Source organism: Gossypium raimondii, chromosome 9 (assembly GCF_025698545.1).
Source record: "Gossypium raimondii isolate GPD5lz chromosome 9, ASM2569854v1, whole genome shotgun sequence".
In the NCBI taxonomy this organism is placed as follows: Eukaryota; Viridiplantae; Streptophyta; class Magnoliopsida; order Malvales; family Malvaceae; genus Gossypium; species Gossypium raimondii.
The window spans coordinates 34,795,435-34,808,266 of record NC_068573.1 but is presented as its reverse complement, the minus strand read 5'-3'; the positions used below and the strand labels follow the sequence as shown (position 1 = coordinate 34,808,266).

General features: G+C 35.2%; 1 protein-coding gene across 3 annotated transcripts; it reads left to right on the top strand.

The window, feature by feature from the left end:
• Nucleotides 1-5,657: 5,657 nt before the first annotated feature.
• Nucleotides 5,658-8,822, top strand: LOC105799218 (F-box/LRR-repeat protein At1g67190). 3 transcript variants are annotated; one of them, XM_012629652.2, is made up of 3 exons: nt 5,658-5,913; nt 7,214-7,316; nt 7,426-8,822. In XM_012629652.2, the coding sequence occupies exons 2-3, from the start codon at nt 7,295-7,297 to the stop codon at nt 8,631-8,633; spliced, it is 1,230 nt and encodes a 409-aa protein (XP_012485106.1). In that variant the 5' UTR covers nt 5,658-5,913; nt 7,214-7,294; the 3' UTR covers nt 8,634-8,822. The 3 variants fall into 3 exon arrangements, with proteins under 3 accessions (XP_012485106.1, XP_012485107.1, XP_012485105.1); XM_012629653.2 differs by lacking the exon at nt 7,214-7,316; XM_012629651.2 differs by having other exon boundaries at nt 7,214-8,822.
• The last annotated feature ends 4,010 nt before the right edge of the window (nt 8,823-12,832 follow it).

Genomic DNA, 12,832 nt, shown 5'->3' with positions numbered 1-12,832 from the left:
ACAGGAATCGACATCCTCACTAAAGATTCACTCAAAGTGTTTAAGGTTCAAAAATAAGCACTCAATAGTCAAACATAAAAAGTCATTACTATAGGCTTGCATGAAAATCAAACCTCCACCACTATAAAATGAGATGATACACAAATCAAAAGGTCTTTAAGCGGTTGTAATTGGGCTTAGGTTAAAGGTGTGGAGAAAGGCTGAAAAAGATGGTTAAAATCGAGATCGATTTGTTAAATTACCAAACTAGAAAATAAACAAATGTTAAATTAAAAACAATTACATCAATCGAAAACTATTCAAGAATAACACGAGCTTCTTCTTAAAATATGAATTTAACTGTTCAAGCTCAATTAACATAAAACTAAATAATAATCAGTAAATATGTATTTATTATTATTATTTTGAACTTTCTTCTTCTTCTTCTTCTTTTTTGTTGAGAATATTAAGAAATAATCTAGCAACTTAAACAAAAGGCTTAATCAGGCAATTAACCAAATCAAATCTCAATAAAATGGAGTAAATGAAATGGGAAAAATTATCAATGAACAAAAAATGAGTTATAAGTTAACATTAATGGGTAAATCAAGAAACAGCGTGTTAAGCTTAAAGAGGTTCACTAAGGGTTAATTATGTAGGTAGGCCTTTTATGGGATAAGTGGGTTAAAACCTATGTGTGTTTATCATATCAGTATATCAAATCAAAGGTGTGGTCTCGACATGCATAATCGAAGTAAGTTCTAGAATAACAAACTAATAATGACACTCATAACCAATAATAAAAAAATGAGCAAGAAAAATGTATGCTCTAAAGGCTCAAAATCTCACAAAAATTTATGGTTTTTGATGTCAATCTTGCAAATTTCAAACTTCAAGATAGTACTTAAATTTAGAGAAACAACCTAAAAATTTTAATCTCTAAAACATGGCCTATCATGCTTGATTCTCTCATGTCTTTAAGTTTAAATCAACCAATTCACAATTATCTACAAATTAATCCAAAACACATTAATAAAAATCTCAAATCGATAAAAATTCATTCTAATAGAAGTATGAGAAAATTACTTAAACACAAGACATAATTCAAGGATTTTCTGATAATTATATAAATAACCTCCCCACACTTAAGATGTGCGTTGTCCTCAATGTACAAACATAAATAATCATAGTATAGACAGAATATCATAAGAGAGGGAGAAAACTAAAACTGCCCTGAATATTGGATGAAATTGCCAGAATGGTGAAAAGCGGAAGTGTGGACAAATCAAGATGTAGTGCATAATTCCGAGCAAATTAATAAGAAAATAAACACAAATAGTGAAGAAGATTAAGGGTTACTAACTCGAGTAAAAACAACCATAAAAATATAGAAATATAGTTCAAAAAATAAAAAACAAAATAAGTCTAAGAAAATAAAAATAAACAGAAAATTAAAAATAAAAGAAAAAATAATAATAAAAGAAAAGAAAATAGACTCAATGGTTCTCATCATTAGAAACATCAGCATCGTGAGTCGTCGACGTTGAGGAGGAGATATGGAGACGCTGATAGATCTACTGTAATGTCACATCAATATTGTCAAACCTTTGAAAGCACTGCTGCTCGAAGCGAGTGAAACGCTCGGAGAGGTCCGTCAAAGTGGCAGCAAAAGGAACAAGACAGTGACTCGAAGATGGAGGATGAGGTGGATCCTCGTGATGCAGTGGGACATCATTATTGAAGTTCTCTGGGTCATTCTTAGAGTCAGAATGAAGTAAATGGTACTGAATAGGATCAACTTCACGAAGCCTATCTATCATCCTCATATAGATCATGGTCGAGATTCCCTGTGGGGACATCTGGCCGATGAGAGTAAGTGTAGATGACTGCTCCAGTGTGCCGAGGAGACCGAAGTGTTGAGCGAGTCGAGTCATGTAAGGACCTAAACAGATAGGGCCCTTCCTGTAGCGATCTGTCTAATGGCGGAAAGCTAGGACGATGAAATAGGCCAAATCAAAGATATGCCCGGTGGCTATGCTCCATAAAAAGTATGCATCGGTAGTACTGATGACGCCGATGCTCTCTTTCCTACTGGTCAAAGTATGAGCTAACAGTGCATGAATGTACCGCAAAGCCGGAGGGAGAGAAGTAGCTTTCGAGCAGCTCGCGTCATAAGGTATGATACTCGCCATAAGATCTACCCAACAACAAGAAAGCGAGTAGTGGATGTGCCGATGTAAGTAGAGGAAGTTCTCGGCACTCATAAACTCCTTGGTATATAAGCCCAAAACAGCGCCGAACTCAGGGACACTCATATGGCGCACTAGGCCACCGATTCTAAAAGTGATGGCGCCTTGCTCGTCATGCGATGACATCGCATGCTGAAGATGAAATGTTGAGCAAAACTCTAAAGTCAGCTTCATGTAGGTGGGCTCGACGATCAAGAAGAATTGATCCCGTAGGGCTGTGGTAAGAAAAGCCTGAACAAGGTCAACGAGGTGGACCTGCTCCAAAGCGGCCCTATCTATACATCGGCCCAAACCAAGAGATCGCACTCGAAGGAGTTGGAATAAGTGCTCTTGGGGGTCCGCTGAAAATCGAAGAAAAGAGTGGTGACCCTCTGCTGAGGCATTTGAGGAGGAGGTCATGCCAGGGGTCTTCCGCTTTTTTAAAATGGAAACGACAACCTTAGCCTTGCTACGCGTGTTCGCCATGGTGTACCTGGAATAAAGCAATACATTAAATGGACGAACATCACTATAATAGATGCAAGGTAATAGGGAATAAAAATTGAAGTGAAGCTCAACAATGGTACTGATAAAGAAATTAACTTTGAACATAATAAAATGAATAAGTAAAATGCTAATACCAAACAAAAACATAGTATGAAAAAGAACAATAATAAAATTGAAAAAACAAAAACAGTAGACCGTAAAGGAACAAGAAAAATCATAACAAATGACAAAAAGGAAAAATAAATTCAACTAAATAAATAAAATTAGAATATGGCTTAATGCAAAAAGAACTGATAAGAATAAGTTAGAACTACCAACCTAAAATAACTACAAAAAATAAACTAAATAATAAAGATTAAAGGCTTAAATAAATAAACAAAGAAAAAAGAAAGGTAAAAGGGGTGACCAACGGTGTGAAGGCCGAAGCAAACGGCGGCGACGAGCGGTGGTCCAGGGTGCGGAGGTGGGTTACGGTTGGAAAAGGAGGAGAGGCTGGTGGGTATAAAAGGCGTGCTGGGCGACGAGGTGGGGTGAGGGGGCTGTGGGGTTGTGTGGCTTACGAAAGACAAGGAAAAAGGAGAGGGGCGGTGTGGTTGGTTGTGCGACTGGGTAGGAAGGTGAAGAAAAGGGAGAGAAGAGGGAAAATCAGGCTACGGTGGCCGGAAGTGTGGAAGGTAGGGGTGCGGTGGCGTTTAAGGTTGTTGGGGAAATCGAAGAAGTAGAACTTAGGGTTTAGGGTTAAAAAAAGGAGACATGGTCGTAGAAGGCCTGTGGTGGGCGACACAGTTGTGTCATACGCCCGTGTGGCTCTCTTTCAGCCCGTGTGCGCTTTAAAAACATAAGTCTAGTCTTCACACGGCCTTAGACATGCCCCTGTGTCCAGACTGTGTGTACCACACGGTCGTTTCGCATGGCCGTGTACAACCTCTTTCGCTTCTTCCACGCCCGTGTGGCTCGACCGTGTCTCACACACGGCCGTATGCCTAGCCCATATAACTCTCTGACTTGTCTTAAAATTGAAAAAATTAGCTCTAGGTTTCACACGGCCTAGGACACGGCCATGTGTCCAGGCCGTGTGGTCCAGACGGCTGTGTCACACACCCGTGTGGACTGTTTTAGACCATGCCTCTGTTGATTTTTAGAAAAATTAAGTCCCAGGATCCACACGGCCAAGGACACGCCCGTGTGTCCAGGCCGTGTGGGTCATACGGCCATTTCACCAGGCCATGTAAAACTTCTAAGGAAATTGAATGGAGATCTTCAATCTTGAAGGAGATCTGCTTCTTAGCTGAATTTGGTGGCTTTCTTCCAATCTTTTCTTTGTTCTTCTCTGTGTGCTCTTTTAGGTTCTCTTCTAATATGTATTTATAAATTTTAGAATGCTCAGAAACCCTGAAAATTGGGTTTTTCCGCATACATACATACATACATACATACATACATACATACATACATACATACATACATACATACATACATACATACATACATACATACATACATACATACATACATACATACATACATACATACATACATACATACGTACATACATGCGTACATTAGAGGTGCTCATGGCCCGGCCCATGAGCACCTCTAGCGTACATACTACGTACATACATACATACATACATACATACATACATACATACATACATACATACATACATACATACATACATACGTACATACATATTCTCTTGGGACAGTTCAACGTCGTCTTTCATTACGATCTATAATTCAATAAATACAACAATATTAGATTTCGTTCGGTCTACATCTAAATACAAAGCCACACATATTTTGCATTTTATTCAATTTAATCTCTATACTCAAGATATGCATATTTTTCGATATTTAGCTTTGGACCGTAATCTAATTTTATATTCTTTCATTAGGGACACTATACTTCCTATACATAGCATAATCTCATACATACGTACATACCACGGTGGAGAAGATGATGAATTATCATCTTTTTTCACTTACTTTAGTATTTATACCACGGTTAAATATTAATTAACCTTAATTAGTTAATTTAATTAAGTTATTATTATAATTAATCAAACATTAATTAATTAAATTGAAATCAACATCATCATTCCATTAATTATAAGAAAATAATGGTTAAATATCTATTTTAGTCTTTTGGATAATTACCATATAAGTCCTTAAGTCTTTTCTTAATTAAAATTCAATAGCAATTGAACTTTTACCATTTAGTCTCTAAGCTTTAATTAATTATTTTTTCAATTAAATTACTTAACCGATTTTCAATATATTTTTATATTAAATTCATAAATATTCTTATTTTATATTTATAGAATTGATTTACAAAAATAAAATTCCAAAACTATATTTTCCGACCACACTAAAAATCGAGTCATTACACTCTCCCTCCTCATTTCTCCCCTTCTCTCCCCCTTCCCATTTCTCCCTCACCATTCTCCTTATAGGTGTAGGGAAACCCCATTAAACTTTAAAAGCTCCTGTAGCTCTCAACTCTTCACTTCTCACTTTTTTGCCTTCCATGAATGAATTTTATCATTTTCTTTCACTTTTTTGAACACTTTTTTTTTCAATCCCTTTGTTTCTTCATCTTCGAATGTGAAAAATCTGATTAGAGATGGACATGGAGAGGGAGGAGGAGAGGGAAAGGATAGGAAGAGATGAGTTTTTTCATTTTTTGAGTTTTCAATTTTTTTAGTTTATTAATATTATATTATGTATAATAAAAAACAATACAAAATATATTAAAAATTAACTTAATAAAAAGACACTGAAAAAACACTTGTCAAGTGTTGATTGGATAAAACTTTTTTACTTAATAGTGTTAAAACTTAAATACTAATATTTTTAAAATAAATACCTAATTGGAAAAAAAATATAAATACCGAATTAACTAACCCTTAAAGTAAATATATATTTATACAAGCGTGACAGAGGAAAAAGGAGAGAGAGTGGACCCACGTTGGCGTGAAATTAAACCGCTACGGCGGCCAAGCCAGGGTTGCATAAAGAGAGGAGAACGAAAGGAATGTTGTCGTGTGAGTTGCGTTTTCAAATAAATTTCAAAAATCCAATGAGAAAAAGCATTGAAATACTTTGAATCTAACTCTTCACCAAAACCTTATCCCTCACTTCAAATCATTAGTTACTGTCATTTGGAAAACCCTGTTTTTTTCCCCTCTGATTTCTGGTAAGTTCTTTATCTCTTTTGGCTGGTTTATTTTGCTTTTGATTGATTTGTTTCTATATATTTCAAAATTTTCTTCCGTACATATTTGACTTATTTTGTTATATGCCCAGATGCTAAAATTTAATTTTTGATGTTTTTTTTTTCTCTTTGAATCATTATTTGTCTTCTATCTGGTTTGATGGGTATTTTGAATTCTTGGATAATTCTGTATTAAGCCATATTTTTGTTATCTTGTCTGAGTTATTGAAGTGATTCTAGATTGTAAAAATCACACTTTAAAGTACTTAGATACATGATTTTGGCCTTGATCCTTCATCTTATGGTCAATTTTGGTCCTTTATTTAATTGGAATCTTGCTGATATTATGGGTTTTTAACCTAAATAATATTTAAAAAAATACTGAAATGGCATGTACCAAAAATTATGTACCAAAAATGGTACATTCAAAGGGGTGGAGGGTGGTGCATAGGCGGCACCACCCTGGATTCTGACATAATTTAGTTAAAAAAAAATATAATATTTTAGTAGTGGTGGCAAAGTGATAGGCAGCACCAGTGACCCCTATCTAATAGGCGGCACTGGTGGTGCCTATCTGATAGGCGGCACACCTAGCATTTCCTCTCCCCTATCCCCCATTCGGCTTAATTTAAAGTATCAGTTTAAAAAAAAAAAAGCAGAACAAGAGAGGCGGCACTGATACTTTAAAATTGAGCCGGATGGGGGAGTGGAGGGTAAAATGCTAGGTGTGCCGCCTATCTCAGAAAGGCACCACCAGTGCCGCCTATCAAATAGGGGTCACTGGTGCCGCCTATCAGATAGACATCATATCCCATTATGTCGGAATCCAGGGTGGTGCCACTTATGCACCACCCTCCACCCCTTTGAATGTACCATTTTGGTACATAATTTTTGGAACATGCCATTTCAGTATATATATATCTTTTTAATATTATTTAGTTAAAAAACCCGATATTATGATACTCCAAATTCCTCTTGAAATCCAACAAGTTTTTTTTTCTTTTTTAAATTTTATATGCTAGACTTTGTTTTATTTGGATATGGAATATGTTTGGAGATCTAACTAAAAATCTGATAGGAGCCTAAATCTTGAGTGCAGAATATAAAAAGAAAAAGAGAGAGAATAGAGGAAGAGAGGAGAATATGTTTAGGAATTTCTGAATATATTTCTTACACTGTAACTATACCAATATGCCATAATATAGCTAGTCTAGATAATTATTTACAATACTGCCACAAAATCATGTTTTTGAGTAGCTTTTGTGTTTGTTTTATTGTACAGACCAATTTTCAGTGCCGGGAAACAAGATTTTGGTGACGAATTCTCAACCCATTCAACTTTGTTTGTTGAGCAGTGAAGAATATGTGTTGTTTGCTTATATCTAGTTGAGTATATTTAGAAATCCAAATAGCGGGTTTAAGGCTTTTGATCTTTGTTGGAAATGGAGCATCTACCTGTTGAAGTAATTGGAAATATTTTATCTCACCTTGAAGGTGCCCGGGATGTGGTGATAGCCTCTGCAACATGTCGAAAATGGCGTGAAGCTTATCGGAAACATCTTCACACCTTAGCATTTAATTCTAATGATTGGCCTGCTTATTGTGATATTTCACCTATACTATTAGAGATCTTGATTACTCGAACAATATTCCAAACTACAGGACTGCAAGGCTTGTCTATTTTGATGGATGATGCTGGTGAGTTCACGGCTTCAACTGTTATTGCGTGGTTCATGTATACCCGAGAAACCTTGCGCCGGTTGTTTTATAATGTCCCGACTAGCCCAAATGTTAACATTCTTGCAATATGTGGGAGGCAGAAGCTGGAAATATTGGCAGTAGCCCACAATTCTATAACAGGTGTTGAACCTAATTTTCAGAGATTCCCTTGTTTGAAGTCCCTCTCTCTGAGTCATGTTTGTATTTCAGCTTTGGATTTGAGCCTATTACTCACTGCATGTCCAAAGCTTGAGAGCTTGGAGCTTGTTGACCCAGAGATAGCAATATCAGATGCACAGGTGACGGTTGAACTGAGTAGCCCGACACTAAAGAGTATTTATGTTGAAGCTATTAGTTTGGATAAATTTATCCTGGAGACTGATAGTATTGAGCGTTTGCACTTGAGGGATTGTGCCCTTGAGGTTTTTGAATTGATTGGGAAAGGCACTTTGAAATATTTTAAGATTGATGATGTTAGTGTGATACATCTTGACATTGCTGAGACCGTTGACAATCTTGAGGTTGTTGATGTAAGTAGCTTCACAATAATCTGGACAAGGTTCTACCAGATGATTTCAAGATCCTCAAAATTGAGGAAGCTCCGGCTTTGGGACGTCACCTTTGATGATTATGATGAGGGTATTGATTTGGAAACAATTGCTGTTTGTTTTCCACAATTGAAACATCTTTCATTATGCTACGAATTGAGAGATGGTCTCATGCATTATGGTCTCCAAGGTTCTTCTAATTTGGAGAATGTGACAGTACTAGAGCTTGGATGGACTGTAATCAATGACTTCTTCTCGCATTGGATTGAGGAGCTGCTAAAACGATGCCCAAATCTTAAGAAACTTATTATTTTTGGGGTTATTTCAGAAGCCAAGTCACACGAGGAATGCCAGATATTGGCCAAATTCACCTCATCTATTGTTCGGCTTATGAGGAAATACATGCATGTAGAGGTGCAATTTGAATATGAGTAAAGTTCTCTCAATTGAATTTCTAATTCAAGTCCTGTATCAGTTGTGAATTATATGAGCAGATATGTAGGTAGAATTTACAGAATGTAAATCCCAAACATCTTCCCTTTTTGTGTCTTACAATTCATTGATGTCATTTTTTCAGTTTGATAGGAAAATATATGCAATCAAAAGAATAGGTTGTTTTTTTCACTCAATTGTCATTTTGCTCCTTTGCTATTATTGACCTTGTTGTTTTCCAAAATTGAAGATCTCTCTCATTTTTTTGCCTGCGTTCATATGGAATGTCCTTCATATATTATTTGCCTTATATTAACACCTTTGATGAAGCAAAAGTTTAAAAGAGCTTTATCCAAAATTAATATTTGGTTTTGTGTGTATACACATTATACCCATATCAGTATGTTATGCTTATAAAATGAAATCAGATGAGAACCAGTGATAAAATAGCAGTCCATGATTAGAACATTCCAAGACAAAATGGTTAGTGCTTGTCTCTTGCGGATCAAGATAAAACTACCCCCATCAAAGCATTTCTACAGTTTTGGGACTTGTACAATTTGCACATTTATTTCGTTGTCATTTTATGACTTTGCTTCTGGTTGAACCAATTACCAGCAGTGTTCAATCTTTGGTTCTTTAACTGTGATTGAGGGTGAGTTTGGATGGGCGGTGCGTTTACTTGCGGTTAGTGTAAATACAGCGGTGGCGGTGAGATTAGATATTGTAGCGATACTGTAGCGTGAGACAAAAGGTAAGCTAAACGCACCGCACCGCTCCCAATTGCCCATCCAAACCCACCCTGATTCTCCTATCATGAAACAGGGTGAATGTTCCTTTTGAATTTTCTGTTCAGTTATCATGTGGAGGCATATTGTAGGGTGCACAGGCCACTAACAGAGATCACAAAGTACTAAAAGAGTTGTGATTTTCTTTTGTATTTCCTTTTGCGCTGCAATTGTTAATTACCTTTTCAGAATCCACCTTAGAAACTTGAATAACCAATCTCTGTCGTTCGATGTGTTCCCTTGGCCATTTTAATATGGTAAGCATAGCTTAGCTTCCCTCTGACTTCCTAGTATTACTCTGGCATCATTTCTTCTGACTTCAAGAAATGCTTAGTTGCTTTCTGACTTCACAAGCTAAGCTGCTGTAATTGATCTTCACACCTTAGTGTTAGAAGTTATTATACATCATATAGTTTTTATTAGCCAGCCTGCCACTTATTCTGATATTCATCTGCAACTTTATTTATTTTTTGATTAGGGGATAAGGGTAGGAGTTATCCATGGATCGGACCCAGAAGTAGTATGTTGTAAATCTGCACGAGCTTTCCATTTCCTGCGTTCTCGAACGATGAACACTATTAAGCTTTTTTTTGTTGTGTACTTGGGGTTCTTTATCTATTTATTGTTTGCCTACTTATTTGGAGCAGGATGGTCCAATGATACTGAGTTGAAATTCACAGCAACAGGGTATGTAAGGAATGCACGCACCTGCATGCGTGAATGTGAATTAAGAAGAGGAAAGTGGTGGGGTCTATGATGAGGGGCGTGCGGCATTGTTGCTAAATTTTACCTTTGGTTGCCTCTTTAGTACTGCAATGGAAGGAGACTCCCAAACTCCATTGCTTCCTCACTTTTCTTTGACTCGAAAGGAATTGCAGTCCGAATTTAGGTAGTTGCATGAACCAACTAGAATAAGGTCCGATTCATGGCCAACTTTATTTGAAGTATATGGTAGGTATATGACTACTGAATAGTGGTATTCCTAAGTTGAAACTACGGTTCAACGTTTGTACAGTGATCCATTTTGTTGGGCTATTGATTCTTTATTAATTAACCAGATATGGTGAGATCTTTGTAAAGAAGTGCTTAGTTTGTCTTTAAATGTCTCGACTTATTTCATTAATTATATATTTATGTATATAAAATTATAAATAGCTGCCTTGCCTTGTAAGGTTACGAACATGTCAATTTGTTGAAAATACTTTCCTTCTTCACATGGTATTCAGGGTAATCTTGTTGAAACAAAAATATAATGGTAATTGGTTTCTTTTAAGTTTAATTTTTTTTGGAATAATTTAGTCATTAAATTTATTATGATATTTGTCGAAACCATTTTTTTTTAAAACGGGTTGACTTTGATTTTAAAAATGAAAACGAAAATGAGAGTTTACTAAAACGATAATATTTGGTCTACAAAATTCAGAAAACGGGTTCGGGAGTCGGTTACGCACGAGGAAGGATTAGCACCCTCGATACGCCCAAAGTTGGTACCTAGTTGATTAATTAATATCTTAATGTCGAAGGTTAAACACTTGAAAAGAAATTTAAAATACGATCCCTTTTTATTAATGTTATTAAAAACCCTCGAATAAATCGAAAAGAGAGTTGAAGACCTACTCGTCTTGAGGTAACGAAATGTCACATGCCGTAGGTTAGGACACGATGTTTGAAACCTTAGAGAATAAACTCGCCTTTGATTTTTATTGAAATTGCATGCATTTTGAAATTTAAAAGGATATTTTGCTATTTAAGTTTAACGAGAAAATCAAAACTCCGTAAGTTAGGGTACGATTTTTCGAATTTCCAAAACGAGAAATATTGCCTTATTTTAAAAATTTTCTTTTTAAACTTAAGTAAGAATTAATGTAATAATTGATAAGATTCATGTTTAATTAATTCAACATCGCGCGAAAGTGAAATAATTATTATATAAAAAACATAATGCGTAATGCAACAATATTGCAATAATGTAAAATAACTATATGAACAAAATATTTAAAGAGTGAACAAAAAAAAGAAATACAACAATAATGATGATAAAATCATAATAACAACACCAAATAATAATAAGGGTAACCATGTTGACTACTATTCTAAATAATAATAATAATAATAATAGAAGTGAGTTAAAGACTAATAATAATAATAATAATAATAATAATTATAATGGAATATACAAATAAAAGAATCTATAATAATGGTAATATAATTATAATATTATTATCATAATAATAATAAATAAGGTAACCTAAAACAAAATAGAAAAGGAAAATGCATGATTAGAAAGATAAATATGTATAACATGAAAAAAAACCGTGAACAATAAAAGAAATAGTAAAATACTAAAAACATAAGAATAAAATAAAATAAATAATGGCAATACTAAAATAAATAAATGTGACATGAAAGTATCAAAATAAATAAATTGGTAAAATAATGGGATTAATAATTTAATAAAAAAATATGCAAGTAATAGTGTAAATAAAATATATTTTTAAGTATAAAAAGAGGGTAAAAATGATAAGTGAATAAATAAAGGAATAAAATGAAATAATATGTGTAAAAGGTTGGAATTAAAGGTTAGGATTAAAATGCATCGCGCTAAAATTATTGGGGATTGAAAGGGAAAGAAGTAGGATCAGGACCAGATTGAGAAGAAGCCCAAAAGAGGAAGGACCGGGCAGGGGAATAACCCATCAGGCATGAAAACACGCGGACCTTCATCGGGTCGGACTTGGGCGCGCGGGTAAAGGGGTAAACGACGTCGTTTCAACGTCGATGTGCACTTGCGCAATACGGCGCCGTTTCATGCACTTATAAAACCCAACTTGTTTTCAAAAATTCATTTCTGCATTAGAAAATAAAAATAAAAAAAACGGTTACAAACTCTCTTCCTTTCAAAGCCTTCCTCTCCAGATCCGACCATGGGACACCACCATGGCTCCACTGTAGCCACAGAGCGCCGTCGCCGTCGACCGCCGCATGCGGTTGCCGGAGTTCATCGGAAAAAAGACCATTTTGGCGATTTCTCCTCCCTTAGTCTGTTTCTTGAGACGAAAAATCCAAAAAAAAGCAAAGAAAAATAAAAACCTTCCCCTTTTAATCTCGATTCCGACGACAGCAAAGGGACTTCCGTCGACGGAGCCACGGAGCGAATTAGGTACATTTCTCTTTTCCTTTTTTATTTTCGTAGATAAAAAAATAAATAAAAACACTAGATTTAAAACAAAACAAAAAAAAAAACGAAATATCACCTTGAAATCAAAGTCTTTTTCTTTTCTTTTCTTTTTATTTATTTTCGTAGATGAAGATGAAATAAAAAAATCTAAAGCGTAAAAAAAAATGAAATATCACCTTAAAAAGTTCAAATATTTTCCTTTTTTTTGTATTAATCTTGCCGAAGAAGTACAAAGT